General features: G+C 54.3%; 2 protein-coding genes across 4 annotated transcripts in view; both read right to left on the reverse strand.

Moving 5' to 3' along the window:
* Positions 1 to 11,641, reverse strand: part of POLD1 (DNA polymerase delta 1, catalytic subunit) — a 29,237-nt gene extending 17,596 nt beyond the window's left edge. For 2 of the 3 annotated variants that reach the window (XM_049622031.1, XM_049622029.1), the window contains exons 1-2: positions 11,437 to 11,640; positions 67 to 269 (exon numbers count right to left, since the gene is read on the reverse strand). In XM_049622031.1, coding sequence (XP_049477988.1) covers positions 67 to 268 — 202 coding nt within the window. In that variant the 5' untranslated portion in view covers position 269; positions 11,437 to 11,640. Of the gene's footprint in view, positions 1 to 66; positions 270 to 11,436 lie in introns of all 3 variants that reach the window. The other variant, XM_049622028.1, reaches the window with a different exon arrangement.
* A 1,249-nt stretch (positions 11,642 to 12,890) lies between these two features.
* On the reverse strand, positions 12,891 to 19,514 carry NR1H2 (nuclear receptor subfamily 1 group H member 2). The gene is made up of 10 exons (XM_049622032.1): positions 19,324 to 19,514; positions 19,078 to 19,212; positions 18,417 to 18,478; positions 18,205 to 18,336; positions 17,543 to 17,833; positions 17,195 to 17,460; positions 16,799 to 16,978; positions 16,036 to 16,135; positions 13,815 to 14,023; positions 12,891 to 13,480 (listed from the first exon to the last, which is right to left on the reverse strand). Exons 3-10 carry the CDS (start codon positions 18,457 to 18,459, stop codon positions 13,334 to 13,336), a joined length of 1,368 nt encoding a protein of 455 aa, XP_049477989.1. The 5' UTR covers positions 18,460 to 18,478; positions 19,078 to 19,212; positions 19,324 to 19,514; the 3' UTR covers positions 12,891 to 13,333.
* Positions 19,515 to 20,115: the final 601 nt, after the last annotated feature.

The following is a 20,115-nucleotide window of genomic DNA, read 5'->3' on the forward strand; positions in this document are numbered from 1 at the left end:
GCCTCGTGGCCGACACGGTTCACAGGCAAGGGGGGGGGGGCAGGGGGTTCCCGCCGTGGGTCTCACCGTCCGCGGCTCCCTCCAGGGCCGGCTGCAGCAACTCCTCCTCCTGTTCCTGCAGCCTGTGCTCTGCCTCCATCTCCTCCATCAGCGCCAGCTCCTCCTCGAACTGGGAGGGCTGAGACGGCTCATCCTCATCCCAGAGGCCCCCACGGGCCCGCTTGGGGGGCACCCCAGGGCCCGGGCCCGGCCGCCGCTTGCCATCCATCCTGTGGGGCAAGTCAAGGCTCGGAGAAGGTTCCCGTCTTCCTCCTGAACCCCCCGTGTACCAACCGTGACCGTGAGCCTTTTTTCCATTCTCCAGAGTGCCTCAAGAGTAACACGACCCTCTACCCGCAGGCTCACGGGTGGTGGCACATTCCACGTGTCAAATACTCTCAGTTACTATGATTACAGCCCACTCCCCACCTCGGTGTAACCCTCTCCTCACGTGCTCAAACCCTCCACATCCTTTCTGCTGTCTGCTTGCCCCTGGCCAACCCCTTGTCACCCGGTCTGCAGGGCCTCCACACACTCACACACCTGGTCCTTAGCACATCCCTTCCTTTCATAAACCTCCCTCTCTGATGTCCACACCCGCCTGTCACCCTGCCTGCCCGGGCCTTCACTCGACAAGCGGCCGGGAAGCACCTCTTCAGGCCAGTCACAAATCTGATCTGGTCCCTTTCCAGCTCAAAACACTTCAGAGGCTTCCCTCCCCCTTAAAAATAAAACAGAAACAGAGCCCTTTTAATTTTGAAATAAGTCCAAATTTCCACACCTGCACACCCTTCACCCAGATTCCCCAAGTGTCAACCTGACGCCACATTTGCTTCATTACCTCCTCCATACGTAACACGGTAATATGCACACATCATCACATGATTTACTTTTTCTGAGTCAGTTGAGTGAGCTGTGCGTCAGGTAGATATGTTAGTTAGATATTATGCCCCTCGACCCCTGTGTACTTTACAATGTGTTGCTGAAGGACAAAGACATTCTCTCTCTTTCTTAGCAGGCTCCGTGCCCCAAGTGGGGCTTGAACCCACAACCCTGGGATCAAAAGTCACACACCGTACTGACTGAACCAGCCAGGCGTCCCAAAGACATTCTCTATACCCAGCAAGGTGCAGTGATCAAATCCAGGACATTTAACAATCCAATCACAACATGAAGAGTCCATTTTCCAGTTTCTCTAACAATCCCCCCAAATGCCCTTTATAGTATTCCCCTTGTAATCTAGGATCTAATGTAGTAAACACAAACAAAAAACCAAATAGAGGCTGCAATTTACATGTTTATAGGTTTTTTTTAAATAAACTTGACGTTTTAAAAAAATGTTAACTATTTATTGTTGAGAGCACACACGAGAGAGAGAGAGAGAGAGAGAGAGAGAGAGAGCAGGGAAGGGACAGAGAGAGAGGGAGACACAGAATCCGAAGCAGGCTCCAGGCTCCGAGCTGTCAGCACAGAGCCCAATGTGGGGCTCAAACTCACGGACCACGAGAACATGACCTGAGCCGAAGTCAGATGCTTAACCAACTGAGCCACCCAGACGCCCCATTTATATGTTTTCTTAATTGCAACATATAAAAAATCATTTTGGGGCGTATTTTGACAAGATATATTGGTACAAAAGTACACATCCTCTAGTAGGTTCGACAGAAGATTGTATTCAAGTTAAGCCTCTTTAGGTTGGCAACTTCACTATGGTTCTGTAAGAGAATATTCTAAGAAAATGCACACTCAGGGTGCCTGGGTGGCTCAGTCAGTTAAGCATCCGACTCTTGGTTTCGGCTCAGGTCATAATCTCAAGGTTTCGTGATTTTGAGCCCCACATCAGGCTCTGTGCTGGCAGGTGGGAGTCTGGTTGGGATTCTCTCTCTCTCAAAATAAATAAATAAATAAAAACTTAAAATACGCATTCAACTATTAAGGGTAAATAACCATGATGTATGCAAGCTATTAAAAAAAATTTGTTTTAGGTGGCATATGTGTGTAGAGAGGAGAAAAAGAAAGCTTATGTACAGACAAATCATAAAACAAGTAAGGGAAAATGTTAAAACGTGGATCTGGGTAAAGGGTATATGCTCTTTGTATTATTCTTTGGATCTTCCCATCAGTTTAAGATTAAAAAAAAGAAAAAAGTTTTTTAAAAGTTTATGTCTCCCAGCATCCAGGCCTAGACAGAGTATAGGAACCTAAGGCAGACCCCAGACCCAGTCGGGAGGGAGGGCAGGAAGGGCGAAGGTCAGCTGCCCTGAGTTCAAGTGAACACCTCTGGATCCCGTAACCCCACCCAAACCCCAGATCCAGTCTCCCCTTCGTCCTTTTGCAGCGGACCCCTTGCCTCTGAGCTGCTGCAGGCAACCCAGCCGGAGACTACATTTCCCAGCATGCACTGCTAGGGATGGTCACTCTACTGAGTTATCTCATGGAAGGAATGACTGGGACAGCCTTAAAAGGAAGCTTGCTTCTAGCCTCCTCTCCCTTCTCTATGGCTAGAGCATGGATACGGTGGGGGTGAGCCAACCTTGACCACGGGGTCAAGGACAACACCCCAGGGAACGCAGAGCTACAAGATGGAAGGAACCCAGTCCCCTTGACAAGCTTCTGGGGCAGAAATGCCTACTTGAGGGCAGTTATGTGGAGAAATACACTTGTATCTTGCCCGGGCCACCGTGCCGTGGGGTCTCTGTTCCAGCAGCTTAGCCCGGACCTTAACAAATAGAGCACAGAAAACTCCTGAACTGACTGGGGATGTGTTGTTGGCAAATGTTCAGGATGGTATACAATGGAATACGTCTCGGCATCAGACAGGAGGCAGCTACTGAGTGACACAATGGATGGATGAACCTCAAAAATATGCTGCACAGAAGCAGCCAGATGCATAGGGGCGCCTGGGCGGCTCAGGTGGTTAAGTGTCCGACTTCAGCTCAGGTCATGATCTCACAGCTTGTGAGTTCACGTCGGGCTCTGTGCGGACAGCTGGGAGCCTAGAGCCTGCTTCAGATTCTGTGTCTCCCTCTCTCTCTGCCCCTCCCCTGCTCGCACTCTCTCTCTCTCTCAAAAATAAACAAACATTTAAAAAAAAAATTTTTTTTAAATAAAGAAGCCAGACACACAAGTATGCATTGCAGGAATGGGGAGTGACTGCTAAGGGGTATGGGGTCTTCCTTTTGGGGGGGATGAAAATGTTCTGGAAGCAGACAGAGGTGGTAGATGTACAACATTGTGAACGTACTAAATGTCACCGAACTCTACACTTTAAAATGGTTAATTTCACCTCAATTGAAAGTGAGAGAGTATATATGGTGTAGTGCCATTCACAAAGTTTTTTTTTTTTAACTTGTTTTTTTAAAATGTTTATTTTTGAAAGGGAGAGTGCGTGTACAGGTGCACATGGGGGAGGGGCAGAGAGAGGGAGAGAGAATCCCAAGCAGCCCCACGCTGTCAGTGTAGAGCCCAATGTGGGACTTGAACCCACAAACTGTGAGATCATGACCTGAGCTGAAATCCAGAGTGGGATGCCTAACCGACTGAGCCACATAGGCACCCCTACACAGTTCCAGAATAGATTAATCTATGGTGCTAGAAATTAGGCTAGTGGTTGCTTACCAGGAGGGAGAGGCTGACTGAGAAGGGGCTCGAGGGAATTTTCTGGGCTGACAAAAATGTACCTTACCCACAACTGTCCACTTGAGAACCTGTGCATTTCACTATATGTAAATTCCACCTCCATTAAAACATAAAAGTTGGAAGGCCCCATTTCCCCACCTAGGGGTTTGTGCTATAGATATACTATCACATATGAGAAACTGCATTTACGAGGTTATTTCCGGCAGCATTGTTTGCAATGGCAAAAGACTGGAAACCACCTAAATGTCCTCCCCTGGGGGACTGTTTAAATAAATTATATGAAGACTGTTCCGTGGAATATTATGCAGCTGTATAAAGGAATGAGGAAGCTCTCTATGCATTCATGTGGAGGGCTCTCAAAGACCCATTGTTAGAGAAACCAACGTGCAGAACGGTGTACTTAGATCGCTATCTTTTCGTATTAGGAAAAAAAATGTCTAAAAAAAGTTTGCCCTGATTCTTTGCATTAGGAAACAATCAAGCCAAAGTAAGGACTGGCCTGCAAAAATTACCAGTCTGGAATCTTCAAAAATGTCAATGGCATGGAAGGGTGGGGGCTGGAATGCCAGGAAACTTTTAAATTGAAGGAGAGACTGCACAGTCCTGGCAACTAAATGTAACATGACCCCAGATCAGATCTTAGATTAAAAAATAAAAAACAGAGGCACTTGGGTGGCTCAGTCAGTTGAACATCTGACTTCGGCTCAGGTCATGATCTCACAGTCTGTGAGTTCGAGTGGAGTCTCACTGGTGTCAGAGTGGAGCCTGCTTCAGATCCTCTGTTCGCTCTCTCTGCCCCTTTCCCACTCGTGCACACATGTGCATGCACGTGCTCTCTCTAATGAATAAAAACACACTAAAAAAAATAAAAAATAGCAGGGCCACCTAGGTGGCTCAGTTGGTTAAACATCTGACTCTTTATCTCAGCTCAGGTCTTGATCTCAGGATTGTGAGTTCAAGCCTCACACTGGGCTCTGTGCTAGGCATGAAGCCTACTTAAAATACATATATATATATATATATATATATATATATATATATATATATCTCAAAAATAGCTATGTACGGGCGCCTGGGTGGCTCAGTCGGCAAAGTGTCCGACTTCAGCTCAGGTCATGGTCTAACGGTTCGTGAGTTAGAGCCCTGTGTCGGGCTCTGTGCTGACATTTCAGAGCCTGGCGCCTGCTTCGGATTCCAGGTCTCTCTCTCTCTCTGCCCCTCCCCTGCTCACGCCGTCTCTCTCTCTCTCTCTCTCTCTCAAAACTAATAAAAAACATAAAAAAATTAATTAGAAAGAAAATAGCTATGCAGAATGTTACCAGGAAACTGGACAAACTGAATAAGAGGTAACAGTATTGCCGTGGGTTAAATGGTCTGATTATGATTAAACCACAGTTCTGTAGGATGTCACTGTTCTGCTAGAGTTTTTGGAGGTCAGGTACCATGATGACTATAACTTACAAATAGTTCAGCCAAAAAAGAAAACATGGGGCACCTGAGAGGCTCAGTCGGTTTAGCGTCCGACTTGATTTCGACTCAGGTCATGAGATTGAGCCCCTCATCAGGCTCCACAGTGAGCATCAAGCCTGCTTGGGATTCTCTCTCCCTCTCAAAATAAATAAATAAACTTAAAATAAATAAATAAATAAATAAATAAATGAATGAATGAATGAAAGAAAGAAAGAAAGAAAGAAAGAAAAGTGTGTGTGCATCCAGATAAAGCAAATGATGCAGCATGTTAACAGCTGGTGAGTCCAGGCAAAGGGTACACAGGGCTTTGTTGTATCTGTCATGCAACTTTTTTTTAATTTTCATGTTTATTTATTTTTGAGAAAGACAGAGCATGGTGGGGGAAAGGGGAAAGAGAGAGAGAGGGAGACAGAATTGGAAGCAGGTTCCAGGCTCAGAGCTGTCAGCACAGAACCCGAGGGCGGGGTTCGAACCCACGAGCAGCAAAATCATGACCTGAGCTGAAGTCGGACGTCCAACCGACTGAGTCTCCCAGGGCCCCTGTCATGCAACTTCTACGCAGCCTTGCAATTTTTCAGAACAAAAGTTAGAGGGGTGCCTTTTCAGAACAAAAGTTGGTGGAGCATGCGACTCTTGATCTCAAGGTTGTGAGTTCAAGCCCCGTATTGGGTGTGGAGATTACTTACCAAAAAAAAAAAAAGTTTGGGGAAAATACGTAAAATTTTAAAAATAACATTTTTACAAGGTGTGTGGGAGAATATGTATAAGCATGTTTGTTTTTAACGCATAATTCTGGAAAGATAGGTAATAAACTGGTAACACTGGCTTCCCGGGGGGTCGGGGGGGCAAGATGGGACAGCTTTATGCTTGTTTATTTATTTTACTTATTTACTTAATTTTTTAATGTTTATTTTTCAGAGAGAGACAGACAGAGTGTGAGTGGGAGAGGGGCAGGGAGAGAGAGGAGACACAGAATATGAAGCAGACTCTAGGCTCTCAGCTGTCAGCACGGAGCCTGATGTGGGGCTTGAACCCACGAACCGTGAGATCACGACCCGAGCCAAAGTCGGACACTTAACCAACTGAGTCACCCAGGAGCTCCATGTTTTACTTATTTATTTTGAGAGAGAGCATGAGCAGGGGAGGGGCAGAGAGAGAGGGAGAGAGAGAGAATCCCAAGCAGGCTCCGTGCCTTCAGCACGGAGCCCAACTCGGGGCTAAAACTCACAAACCACGAGATCATGACCTGAGCAGAAATCAAGAGTCAGACGTTAACTGACTGACCAACCCAGCCATTCCGGGACGGTTTTATTGAGATAGAATTCACACACCATGTGACCCACACATTTCAAGTGTATAGTTTGATGGCTTTTAGTATATTCGTAGCTGTGTGACCATCACCACAGTCAACTTTAGAGCCTTTTCATCACCCCAAAATGAATCCCCACACCCCTTTGGCCATCACCCCTCAACTCAGCCCACCCCCACCCCACTTTCCCAACTAACCAACTTTGTCTGTCTCTGGATTTGCCTATTCTGGGCCTTTCCTATTCATGGACCCTTCCAATATGTGTCCCTCCGTGTCTGGCTTCTTTCACTTAGGATAGCGTTTTCCGGGTTCACCGGGATGCAGAAGGTGTCAGCCCTTCATTCCCTCTTACGCCCAAATATTGCCCCACTGTGTGGCTGCGTCACGTCGTGTTGATCTGTTCGTCGCTCAGTGCACATTGGCGGCGTCTGCACCTTTGGCCTATCATGGATAGCGCTGCTGGGACCGGCACACACACACTTTGAACAGGGACGGAGGCCCTGTACGGCCTCTCCTTTTGTGCCTACGAGTGGCTTATCCCACAGGAAGGAAAAAGCCTGGAGGCCTTTGCTCCAGCCATACAGGCGGCCAGAGAGACGGAGTTCGGACCTGCGGGGGGGAGGCCTGGGTGGGGCAGAGGGGCAGTGGCCAGCCCTGGCCTGGCAGAGGGAGGCGGGAGGGGGGCAGTCTGGCTCCCCAGGTCAGCGGGCTGCGGCCAGGAGGGTGCGGTGGGAGGGAAGGGGACTCCGGGAGCAAAATCGAGGTTCCTATGCTAGTTCCCCATCATAGGCAAGGAAGGATTAGAAGGAAAGAGGCCCCAGTGTGTCCTGGCACAGGACAGGAGCTGGGGAAACACGGGGCCCTCTCCTTTTCTCGACCCTTCACTGGCAAATAGACAACGCTCAGTGCCCGCTGGTTTCTGTGACACTCCCTCCTTCGGGGTTCTTGTCCCATCTCTATCTGATGGCTTTCACTGCCACCTCTATGCCGATGATCACGTCTGCCTTCCTGTCTCCAGCCCAGACCGCCCCCCAGGCCCCAGCCTGCCCAACCCAGCTGCTCACTGAGCATGTGTGTCTTCAGGCATCTCACACTCCAAAGCCGGGCCCCTCGCCTTCCCCTGCCCTGACCTGCTCCTTGCATCCCACAGCCTCCCCCAGTTCGGGAAGAGGCAACTCCCACCAGGCCAACCACCTCAGAGTCACCCCAGCTTCTCCCTTCCCCTCAGAACACACCTGTCAGTCCCATAGGCTCTACTGCCAATGGACCGAGTCTCAGCACTTCCCAGCCCCCGCTGGGCTCCCAGCCTTGCCCCTCTGGTTCTCAGAGGTTGTTGGCAGCATTATTTTGTGCACTGCTTTGTGTCTGTCTCCCCCTGCTGGAACCTGAGCCCAGTGCCGGCAGGGATCTGGTCTGCCCTGTCACTGAAGCATTTGAGGGTGTCTACAACAGAGCCTGGTGCACAGCAGGTGCTGGAGAACGATGTGTTGAATGAATGAGGAGCCCTCAGTGTATACTCTTCGCACAGTAACCAGAGAGATCCCATACGAATATGCCAGGTCATCCCACCCCTCCTCCCCTTGGACCTGGCCCCTGGGTCCCATCTCATGCAGAGCTAAAGCAAACCCCTCCGGCTAGCCCACAGACCCTGCGCAATCACCCCCTTCCCTTTTAGACACTATCTCCTGCCCTCTCCCCCTTGTCCACTTGGCTCCAGCCACTTGTCTCCTCTCTCTTCCCTGAACGTGCCAGGCTTGGTCCTACCTCAGGACCTTTGCACAAGCTGTTCCCACTGCCCTACTCTTCCCCGGATGTCCCCATGGCTTCCTCCTTCCCCTCCTTTAGGTTTTTGCTCAAATGTCACCTTCTCAGCGAGGCCTGTTTATTCTTTTTTTAACTTCAATTTATTAAAAAAATTTTTTTAAGATTTATTTTGAGAGACAGGGACAGCATGTGAGCACAGAGAGAGAGAGAGAGAAAGAGAGAGAGAGAGACAGAATCTCAAGGACGCTCTGCGCTGCCAGTGCAGAGCACGACACGGGGCTCAAACTCACAAAACTGTGTGATCAAGACCTGAGCCAAAATCCAGAGTCAGACGCTTAACCGACTAAGCCACTTGGGTGCCCCCTGACCCCTGTTTTTGGGGGGCTCACATTCTGAAGCAGTTCTGGGTTGGGTGCACCTGTACAGTAAGGGAAGTAGGACCAGCTGCCTGGGGTGCCCCGGGGGGTCGCCGACTCTCCTGGAAGAGCTGAACTGGAGCTGGGTCTCTGCAGACAGAGGAGTCAGGTGGCTGAGAAAAGCAGGGGGGCAGTCTCACCCGGCACACACTTCCCAAAGCCCGTGCCGGGCAATGCTGAGGACGCAGAGAAGCAGCAGACCTCAAGGGGTTCCCGTCTGGTGGGGGAGTCAGACACAGGCCCAGATGGTCCCTGGCCTGCGACAAGGGTAGTGAGAGTCAGGGAGGCCCAGAGGAGGGATGAGGCCAAAGCACGAAAAGCAGGTCGTTTTCTGGGGAGGGGGCAGACGGAACAGGTACTTTTGCAACTATTTAACCTTTCCCTCGCTAGGTGCGTGAGCCAGGGCACAGGGGCGAGCCAGCAGAGGAATCCGTCCCCAGTCTGTCTCCTTCGCTGGGTAGAGAGTTCACCCCCGTACCTCGCCAGACACCCCTGGAGGCCGGCAGTCTGCGGTGCTGGCTCAGAATGGGGCTCTGGGATGAGCCTCTGAACCCTCCAAGCCAGCTGTGTCACCCTGGCGAGACAGCTTCACCTCTCTGGGCCTTGGTTCTAGTCATCGCGTCGGAGGGTGACAGCACCTGCCTCAGGAGCTTCTGTGAAGATTCTGTGAGTTCCTTCAATCTTCACCCTGTCCTAGGCACTCTTCAGGGCGCATGAGACAGAGCAGGAGACAAGACAGAATCCCTGCTCTCACAGAGTTTTCATTCGGCATTGCGGGGACGGACAGTAAGATAAATCGGGGCGCCTGGGCGGCTCCGTCGGTTGAGCATCTGACTTCAGCTCAGGTCATGATCTCGTGGTTCATGAGTTCGAGCCCCACGCTGGGCTCTGTGCTGATGTGCCGACAGCTCCGAGCCTGGAGCCTGCTTCGGATTCTGGGTCTCCCTCTCTCTCTGCCCCTCCCCCACTCGCGCTCTGTCTCTCTCTCTCTCTCAAAAATAAATAAACATTAAAAAAAAAATTTTTTTTAAACAGGCCTCACTGGGGGCCCAGCCGGCTCAGTCGGTGGAGCATGTGACTTTTTATCTCGGGGTTGTGAGTTTGAGCCCCCACATTGGGTACCGAGATTACTTAAAAATAAAAATCTTAAAATTAAAAAAAAAAAAAAAAGAAGAAAAGAAAAGCCTCAGATCATGATCTTGTGGTTGGTGAGTTTAAGCCCTGCATTGGGCTCTGTACTGACAGCGCAAAGCTTGCTTGACGTTCTCGTTCCCTCTCTCAAAATAAATTTAAAAACTTAAAACAAAAAACAAAAAACAGGGGTCAGGGTCTCACTCAAGTTAGGGTCCCAGCATCGCTCACGCGGTGTCCGGAACGCAGGTCACTTCAAGGTGCGGCAGTCTAGACTCCTCTCGAGTGCCACCGACCCAAGTATTTCCCAAGTCCCTGGAGCTTCTCTCGCTTCCCAAAGACTAGTGCTGCCTCGTTTTGGCTCAGAGCAATCTGGATTGAGATCTCCTGTCCTCTCCCCAACCAAACTGAATTATGACTGGCTTCCCAGTGCCCAGGAAAGTGCCTGTTCTTGAGAGCAGCTGAGTGAAAGGGACCGAAGAGAGAAGAAAAAGCATCGCAGGAGAAGGAACAGCGTGGCAAAGGCCTTCGGTGGGAAAGGAGCGTCTCTACGGAACAGGAGGCCTGGGTGGTGAAGTGCAGCCAGGGCTGGGGGTAGACAGGTAACCTGGCCTGGGTGGGGCTATAAAGCTGAGAAGGTGACATCATCAACCTGCCTCTCCCTAAACCCTGCCCACTCACTGTCACCTCAGAGTGGCACCCCGAATCCGTTCTGCCTCCGCCTTCTCTCTCCATCCAGCCAGACCACATACCCCAGCAGCCTGAGTTCTTCCTTACACCCCCGCGTCCTGCTGGCTCAAACCCCGAAGACAACCTGAAGCTGACAGCACTGTGGTCTGAGCCAATGTCCCCACTTGTCTCCTAACTGGTCTTCCTCCTCGCATTCCTGTTCCCACCACAATCCCATCTTCAATCAGCACCCAGGGACTTTTTCAAAACGCAGGGTGGGTCATGTTGCTCTGACGCTCAAAACCTCCCATGGCTCCCTGTGGAACCTGGAATAGGAGCCAAATTCCTTCCCACCTCAGGGCCTTTGCACCTGATGGTCCCCCTGTCCAAATCTTTCTTTACATGGCTGACTTCTCTGTCAAATGTCACTTCCCCAGAGAGAGGATTTTTGATTATTCCAGCTAAAGAAACAGGCTACCCTGTTTTATTTCACTTCGGATAAGGTATCAAACCCTGAAAGCGTTGCTTTATCGTTATTACTTATCACTTGTCTACTGTCTGTCTTCTCCTGAGCCAACGACTTTCTCTGACTTGTTCGGGCTGTAGCCTCTGCTTCTAGAACAGTGCCTGGCACGGAGTATTCAATATTTAGAGAATAAAGCATAACAGCATGCCACCACGTGCACCAATTCAGTCTTCCACTGCGTCCGGGATCCCGTCGCCCCAAAGATCCTCCAGGGTACATCTCCCAGCTCACCCCAGGGGCCAGGCGCCCAGCACAAGAGCCCCCCGCATCCCGAGGGGCCCCCCAGCCCCAATCATCTTCCTGCGCGCCCCCGCGCACGCGCCCAGAACCACTGGCCCTCGCCCCTCTACCGCGCGCCCTCCCGCCTCCACGCTCCCCTTCGCAACCCTTCTCTCAGGCCTACATGCCCGACTCCTCCACCTTCCTTCTCTGCCAAGTCGAGTCCCTTCAAGCCCCCTTCTCCCCTCACTCACCCGCTTCAAACAGCGTTTCCCGCCACAGCCTACGTCGCTGTGACCCCTGACTCCAGCGCGCGCAGGCTCAGAGCCGCCGCGCGCCGCCCTGGGCCACGCCCCTCCCGCTCAAGTAGGGCGAGACCACGCCCCGACAAGCCTTCGAGCCACGCCCCTCCTTTCAACTGGGGCTAGGCCACACCCCGTCCGTCCAATTTAGGATGTTGCCTCTTCCCACTTTCCATATATTCTCGCCAAACCCCGCCCCGCCTTGAGAGAGGGGCCTGCTCCTAAGCCACGCCCCCTCCGACTGCAGCTCGGCGGATTCCGGCTCTCGTTGCGCGCGGCGGCGCGGCGGCGCGGCCGGCCCCCCTGTCCTCCCGGCCCCGCCTCCCCGCCCGCGGGGGCATCGCGCGTATCCTCCGCTCGCGGGCCTGCTTTCTGCGGAAGGCCTAGGCGTGAGGACAACTTGCGCACGGCCCTTCTTTCCGCTGGCGGAAGACCTGACGTCTGCCCTGCCCGTGTAGGGGAGGTCCGGTCACCTCTGTCTCATGCCTCGGTTTCCCTACCTGTAAACTAGACTTAGCGCAGGGCGGGCACACCTGGGGGCGCCCGGCACACTGCTTGGAACAGGACTTCTCGTAAATAGTCACTTCCCCAGTCACCTTACCCCCAGCTGCTCGAAAGAAAAACCACACCTTTCAGTACCCAGCCCATCCCTCCAAGCAACACCCCCTTCACTCTTGGCCAGGACTGTCCACCCAGCTCACTTCTGAGACCCCTTGGGAGCCTGGCACAGGAGAAGGAGGGACTAAGAGATGTCCACAGCCCGTCCCTTACTCTGAAATCACCAGACTCTCCCACCTCCCAGACCTGGCACGCGCCCTCCCCTCAATTTGGGGGCCCAGCCCCCTTGTCATGGTTTAGGTTCCCCCCTGGGACATGATATCCTGTGTGAGGACTTGCCTGCCTTCTACTTCTGGGCTCCCATGCTGCCACGCGCTGCCTGCATTAAAGCCCCTATTCCCTTCCATGCTAGCTGGCCCCATCCATCCCCCCTTTGCCAGCCCTGACTGGTAGCCACCTCCCAGGAGGGGCTTTATCTTGTTCTCTGGTGTTTCCAGTGCCTAAAATTGTGTTTGCCACATAGTAAGTGCCCCCCCCTCCCCACACGTTACGTGAATATCATCTGCATCCCCAGAATGGCCAGCACACTGCCCAGTGGCTTCAGGAAACATTTGTGGACGGAGAGCCTGACCCTTCATCCACTTAAGTGTTCTTTGTCCTTCGGCAGTCTCCAACTCACCTAGTACAGGAAGATGACCCCAAGGCCGTCAGCCTCTTCTGGACACCCCACTTCCTCCCCCACCCCCGCACTCAGTCACATCACCCTGAACCCTCCACCAGCCTAGCAACACAAGGTTCAGGTGGCTGATCCCATCCCCCGTACATCTTGAACTCACTCTGGCTCAGGGCAGGTTTCTATTCATACTTTATTTTCCTGTTTTTGTCTTTTTTTAGTTTTTATTAAATAAAAGGAACAGAGGGAGGGGGCCTGCGGTTTTTCAGGCTGTCAGGGAGAGCCACGGGCCCCCCACTCCCTCTGTTCAAGGTGCACTGCGCAGTGAGCTTGAGGTGTAAGCTGGGTGGGGAGGGCAGCCGGTAGTGCTAGGAGGGTCAGAGGTTGGGATCTAGGACCCACCCAGCCCTCCCAGGAAGACTCAGTGGGCAGGGAGGGAGCCTCCTGGACCCTAACGGGGGCTCACCCGAGGGCTGAGGGCTGGTGGGGCCAGGGCTTGTGCTATAAGCCACAAGATGGGACCCCAGGCCCGGCTCCTTCCCACTCCAGGAGGAGGAAGGGGCGACAACGTCCATGCGTTGGAGGGTACAGGGCTGTGGGGCAGGGCGGCCAGGCCCCTCACTCGTGGACATCCCAGATCTCAGACAGCAGAGGCGGCAGTTTCTTGTCTTGGAGCCGCAGGGCAAAGACCTGCTCTGAGTGCACAGAGCTCAGCGTGCGCAGGCTCACAAGCTTCATCAGCATCCGGGGGAAGCGCAGCTGGTCCTGCGGGGAGGTGGGGGGGGGGCAGGAGGGAGGTGGGCTCTGGTCAGCCCAGCCGGACCACCGGTGTAGGCAGGGGCCGGGCAGAGCGTGGGGAGCCCCGCCCCTATGCCTGCACTGGGCCTGGCTCCTTGGTCACGGGACAGAGGCCTGAGGACAGACTTGGCCAAGAGGACACCGGCCAGGGCTCAGGGCGCCGCCAGAGGAGCCAGGCAGTGGGGGCAGCAGACAGGGCCCGGCTCTGATGAGGAAGCAAAACCTCAGCCCGCGGCGGACCCCACGTGGGGCCTGAACTGCCTGTCCCCGCCAGGGCCCTGGGAGGGGTGGGCTCCCGTACCTGCGGCCTTTTGATGCGCGTATAGGAGAGCAGGGCCTCCACGTACGGCTGCTGTAGGGCCTCCACGCGGCTCGGCTCCTGCACGTTGGGCCGGTCAGCGGAGAAGATGTTGATGGCGATGAGGAGGGCGTACTCCGCGTCGTCAAGGCCCAGCCGCCGCATGGCCCGGGAGAACTCGAAGATGGGGTTGATGAACTCCACCTGCAGGCCTGGGGGGGGCGGGAGGCGGGGCCGGATGAGCTCCCCCAGCCCCGAACTGGCCCCAGCCCGGGTCCCTGACGCTGCTATCAGCGGGGCGAGGGACACGGCAGCAATGCTAGCCTTCTGGTCATTTCTGTTCAGCTGTGTCCCCATCCGAGTGGCTGGCACGGGGGAAGTGCGCCCTAACCCCTGCCTGAATAAAGGGATGAATAATGAATGTGAACATTTATTCAGTAGTTTCTGCTACCTCATCACTGCCTTCACCTCCTTCCCGACCTCCCCGGTTCTCTCCTAACGAAAAAGAAAGATTTTTAAACCTAGGTCACACTGCGTCACCCCTGTGGTGGCTTCCAATGCTCACGGAGCAAGGCCTGAACTCATCCCCAGGAGTAGTTCATTCATTCGTTTTTCAGACTCTGTTGAGCACCTACTATGTGGCAGGCCCTGGGGCAGAGCTGTTTAGAAGACACAGCCTCCCCTCCTGCGGAACTTGCACTTGGGGGTTGAGGGAACCCAACAGACAAACGTGTAACTAAACCATCTGGTCTGTGAGCTGGATCAAAGTAACACAAGGAAAGGTAATCGGGGCATCGAAAATCAAATCAACATCTTAGACAAGGTGGCCAGTGTGTAGGGTGACGCTGTAGGAAGGCCACATGGTAGGGTGACCTTTGAGAAACAACCAGGAGGGGAGGGGATGAGTCACGAGGATGTTTTGAGTGTTCCACGTGGGCACCACCTGTCTGTCTTCCCCAGGACTGGGCAGCTTTCTGGGCCTTGAGGCTTCCAAATGTTGACACCACAAAGGTCCCATGCAAACCAGGAGGAGGTGGTCGCCCATGTTGGCCAAGCAACTGCAAAAGCCTGAAGCGGGAGCATGTTTGGTGGGTTCAAGTAAGAGGGAGGAGGCCAGTGTGGCTGGAGGAGGATGAACAAAGGGAGCTGGGGGTGGAGAGGCCCCTTGGAGCCTGTGAAAAATGGCAAGGACTCTGGCTTTTCTCCCAGTGAGACGGGAGCCATGCAGGGGTAGCGAGCAAGAGGAGGGACGTGAGCTAACTATGAATACGACCCTTCCAACCGCTGTATGAACAGACACACTTTGGAGAACCCAGTGAGGGGCCCCGACAGCGTTCCAGGGAGAGGCACTGGAGGACAATGGCAGAGGATGGGGGGAAGCGGTAGGACCCCGACCTCCTCTCCAGCCTCATCTCCCTGTGTTCCAGATGCCTGGACCTCCTTGTAGTTCCTTAACACCATCCAGCTCTTCCCCCACCTCAGGGCCTTTGTATGTGCTGAGCCCACTGCCAGAAACATTCTCCCCGCTCAGTGCTCCCCTGCCACACTCATATTCAAAGGGGACTGGGAGGGCCAGCGGCTAGAGGAAAGGAAGAATATGGGGTTAGGAAAATACAGAGGTGCCCCGGGAAGAGATGATGGGGGAGAGTTGGACTCACAGAGTGAAGCCCGAGCCTGAGAGAGAACAAGGCTTTTATGGTACATGGGGTTCCCTGGTGGGCATTGTTACCCCCCAATTTCCTCTTCCTAGGCAATACACCTCACCCCTCAGGCCTCAGTTCATACGCACTTCCTCCAGCAGCCGACTGCCTAGGTCACGTCCCCAGGTAAGCGCTCTCGGGCAGCAGGGACCTACCGCGTACGGTTGCGAACTTCACAATGAACTGAGATCTGGCCTCCCTCCAGTGACACCAGGTTTGGGAAGGAGGGAGTGTCTTTTCTTAATTCCTATCAAGATGCCCCGTTGTGAGAGCACACACCCCTCTGTCTCATCCCGCACTGCATCCCAGCGGACAGACTCAGCACTCAATAAATACATTTTCATCTCATTTTGAGGCTGGCTCACTCCGCTTTGGAGGTAAAAAAAATAGAGGCTCAGACAAGAGCGAGATGGCCTGAGGTCTGCCACCAGTAGAGGCCCGGCAGGGGCGCCGGCCCTGCACCCTCCCAGCCCTCTCCCCAGGGGCAACGGCCCTGCACCCCCCCAGCCCTCTCCCCACCACACCTGCGCGGTGGAAGTCATCCTTGCTGTAGGTGAAGTCTTTCAGGAAAGTGATGCACTCTGTCTCGTGGTTGTAGCGTCTGGCTGTCTCTAGCAGCATGATCTGTGGGCAGCAGGGAGAGGAGGAGGCAGGGGCAGGGGCGCCACGAGTCCCTGTGACCTGGAAGCCACTGGTCTCTCCTCTCTTGGCCCGTGGGGGGACCTAATCTTGCCAGAATCACCTCTCACCCCTCTGCCCCCAAGCACGTTCCCTCAGTCACCCCGGCCTGCAGTCAGCACGCCCGACACTCCAAGCTCTCCCTCCTCCAGGTTCAACGCCCACAGCACCCTCCTCCCAGGATACTCTCCCCAGGTGGTTGCAGGGCATGGGGACAGCCATGTTTTGTTCACTGCGACCTATCCAGGACTTGGAATGGAGCCTGGGGTCCACTAGTAACTCAATACTTATTTGTTACTGTTGCTTTGGTTTAAATGTCAACTCTTCTGAATGGCCTTTTCAGCACATTCTTTAGAGTGCGTCCTCCCAGCCAATCCTCAATTTTTCTCAGCCTCAACCCGTTTCCTCTCTCTCCTTGGCTCATGGGAGGCTCTGACTCTCTGTTTAGTATTTCGACGTCCCCCTGTAGGATATCGTCCCCACGAGGGCAACCACCAGAGGGGTCTCGCTCATCCCTATTCCCCCAACATCTGTCCTGAGGCTTATCCCTGGGGTTCCCTGTGGGCAGGAAGGAAGGGCCATGTTGAGGATGGGAAGGCTGCCCGTTACCTCAATGGTAGATGCCTTCAGGAGGGCAATCTGGTCCTCGCGGCCCAGCTGCAGGAAGCCAGGCACCTGTTTGGCAAAATCCACAATCTCCTGGACTGAGATGATGGCTAACTCCGTGAAGTGGGCGAAACGCTGCTGGCGTGCATCACGGGACTGGGGGTCCGCGCCCAGGGGCCAGGGCTAGGGCCAAGGCGGGGGTCAAGGTTATTCACAGATTCCTCCAATGAGCCCGAGGCCGAGGGGACATCTTGAGGCAAAGAATGCGCCCTAGGAGACCCTCCTCTCCAAGGCCCCACCCTCTGGAGCCTTGTTCCCTCCCCATGCCCTGGGCTGCAGCCCTGATGGCTTTCCCCCAACTGGCCTCATCACCCTTCAAGGCTGCGGGAGGGGCGGTACCGTGACTTTGGGCTGGTCGGAGAAGGAGCGTTTGTTGCACTGCAGCTGAGCCGCCACCAACTGCTGGATCATTAGTTCCTGAGCGGCTGTTAACTGGACACCCTCGCCTTCCCCGGAGCCCTGGCCACCTCCGTCAGACCCTCCAGGGGAAGCCCCAGGCCCAGGGGCTGAGCTGCTGCCGCCCGATGGCCCCACAGGTGACTGTTGCTGCTGCTGCTGCTGCTTCCGAATCTTCTTCTTTCGGATCTGTTCTTCCGACAGGACGCCTATTCGGGACACACAGGCCTCAGCGGTGGCCCCGGGGCTGGGCACAGGCCAGGCGAGCACGGCGCCCTCCCCAGCACTCACACTGCTCTCTCATCCCGGCCTCCTTGCATTTGCGCAGCCGGCACTGCTGGCACTTGCGCCGCATGAAGGCGTCCATCTGGCAGGTTCCGCCGCCCCGGCAGGCGTAGCGCCTGGCCCCGCCTCGGACCACGCTGCGCCGGAAGAAGCCCTTGCAGCCTTCGCAGCTGAGCACGTTGTAGTGGAAGCCGGAGGCCTTGTCCCCGCACACGCGGCACAGCTCGTGGCCCAGCATCTTTGGAGCCGGGCCCTTCTTTCGCTTGCGCTCTGGTTCCTCTGCCGGGTCTGGGACGACTGAGGTGGGCGGAGAGAAGCCATGAGAGAGACGGAGCCCCCAAAAGAAACAGCAGCCAGAGGGCCATCCCCACGACACAGAAGACACAAAGAGCCAGTGTATAGGGGGTGACCAGGGAGACGGCAATTCAGAAGGAAAGATGTGTGAACCCCAAAGAACAAATAACAACAAAAGGTGTCAAGCAGGAAAAAAATACACTCACAGGCAAAGTGAAGGAAAAAAAAAATAAGTTGTCAAGAAGAAGCGGAAGAAAAAAATCAACAAGAAACTGGGGCCTCCCATTCTGATTTTTTATCTTTCTCCCCTCCTAGATCTCCCCTCAAGGCCCCCCGTATCCATCCCGAGCCCCTGTCCCTGGGCCCCATCTCACCCTCGCTGCAGGCTGAACGGGCCCAGTCATCGCCTGGGACATCAGGGTCTGGACCCACAGGCCACAGTTCAGGACCCTCCTCCTTTATAGCTGGTGAAGAAGAGGGTGCGCTGGGTTGAGGCGGGCCATTTCCTGGGAGAGGGAAGCACAGTGAGTTTCTCCTGCCAAGTGTGCAATGGGAGAGGGACTGGGCTGGGAAAGGGGTCGCTCACCAGGCAAGGGGGTGTCCAGGGAACTGGTGGTGGGAGCGGACATGGTGGAGTCACGGAGCAACCTGCAGAATATAGGGGGACTGAGAACCTTGTCGGGCCAGGTAGGGTCAGGTTAGGCCAGCCCCAGGTCTCGAAGGATGCACCACTTTCTTCCATCTCTCCAGACTCCTCCTTTACTGCACACAGACCCCACCCCAGGCCCCTGCCAGCCTGTAAAACCTCTCCTCCGATTCTGACAGACCCCACCCACGATTGCTCCAGATCTTCCGGCTGGGTCTCAAGCCCTGCCCTCATCTAGACCCCGCCCCTCATGTAGGCTCCACCCACTCCGGATCCTGCCCACTCCCTCTTCAGGTACTGCCCTTTCTGCTTCAATCGTGCTCCTCCCTAACTTCCCCCTTCCCACCAAGTTCACCCTGCCTCCTCTTACTCCCCACCTCTGCAGAAGAAGCACCCCCAACTCCCATCCTGACCCCACCTCCTCCCCATCTTTTCCTTCTAGGTCCCGCCCAACCCTTGTAGCTTGCACCCTCACTCTATCCACAATGCCCCGCCCCGCCACTTTGCCCCGCCCCATCGGTACCCCTCCCTCCAGGTCCGGCCCCATCCCCTCCCATCCTGCCCCGCCTCCACCTCCTCCCATCACGCTCCGCCCCCATACCTCGCTCCAGGTCCCGCCCCTCTCCGAACACCAGTGGGGGGCGGGGCTCATGGCTGCGCGCGAGGGTCCCGTGGGCCGCCTCTCGCGGGGGTCTCTTACTCCCGTTGCCCTGGAAACAGCCGGAGACAGCGCGAGCTACGGAAGTGGGGGGGAAGGAGAGAAAGGGGCTGAGCGGGGGCAGCGCGGAGAACGCCGGGAAGCCCCGGGCCCGGGACGCCTCCCGCATCTTCCCATACTCTAGTGCACCTGCCTCGGTCCCCTTGCTCTGCTTCTCTTCCTCCTCCTCTGTAGCCCCTGGCACGCCGCCGCTTCTCGGATCCCCTCAAAAGTAACTTCGCCACTTCTTCCGGCAACCCCGCCGTGCGTCACTTTAGGAAAGGGGCGGGTAGTCTGGAGTGACGGACTTCCGGTCCGCCTAGGACTAGCCAAATCGGCTGCCCCGCACGGAAGTCGTACGGTCACCGGAAGTTTACCCTCCAGGGTAGCTCCGCTGGGGCCAGACAGAAGAGTTCCGGACCAGCTCGATCAAACGCAGGGCCGGCGAGGGGGGCGTGGTCAGTCCCAAACCTTCCGGCCCCCGTGGGGCGGCTTTAAGTCATCCCAGTGCCCCTCGGTGTTTGCGGCCAAGGATTGGCTCGGCATAAATTTCCCCGCCTGTAGCTCCTTTTCGCACACGGCCGATTTGAAGCGTTTGTCATTTTTTGGTTGTTAAACAAGTTTTCTGATTTTAGAGGCGCGCTGCTTATTGGTTTTAAATAAATTTAATTACAAACCTAGGTCCAGGAAAAATATGTTTAAAAAATAAACTTGTTGATAGGAATTAAAAAAAAAAAAAAGGCATAGCCTTCTCATACCAAGAAGAGAAAAATAACAGCTTTTAAAGAAAACTCACAGTAATTGAATAGGTAGAAGGAATCGTTCCAAAGTCTTCCCTCGATAATCTGATCTATATTGATCATACATCCATTTTCAGGAAACTGGAATGTATGAACCATGCTCTTTTACAGTTTGTTTTGTCCATTCCCACATGATCTTGAA

This window comes from Panthera uncia, assembly GCF_023721935.1.
Source record: "Panthera uncia isolate 11264 chromosome E2 unlocalized genomic scaffold, Puncia_PCG_1.0 HiC_scaffold_19, whole genome shotgun sequence".
Lineage (NCBI taxonomy): Eukaryota > Metazoa > Chordata > Mammalia > Carnivora > Felidae > Panthera > Panthera uncia.

What these genes read in the sequence shown, in the direction of transcription:
- NR1H2 (XM_049622032.1), bottom strand. Translation starts at nt 18,459, where the DNA reads ATGTCCGCTCCCACCACCAGTTCCCTGGACACCCCCTTGCCTG. An exon ending in CCTGGACACCCCCTTGCCTG is followed by an intron (nt 18,337 to 18,416) that starts GTGAGCGACCCC and finishes TCCCTCTCCCAG; the next exon opens with GAAATGGCCCGCCTCAACCC. An exon ending in CGCGCATCAAAAGGCCGCAG is followed by an intron (nt 13,481 to 13,814) that starts GTACGGGAGCCC and finishes ACCTCCCCGCAG; the next exon opens with GACCAGCTGCGCTTCCCCCG.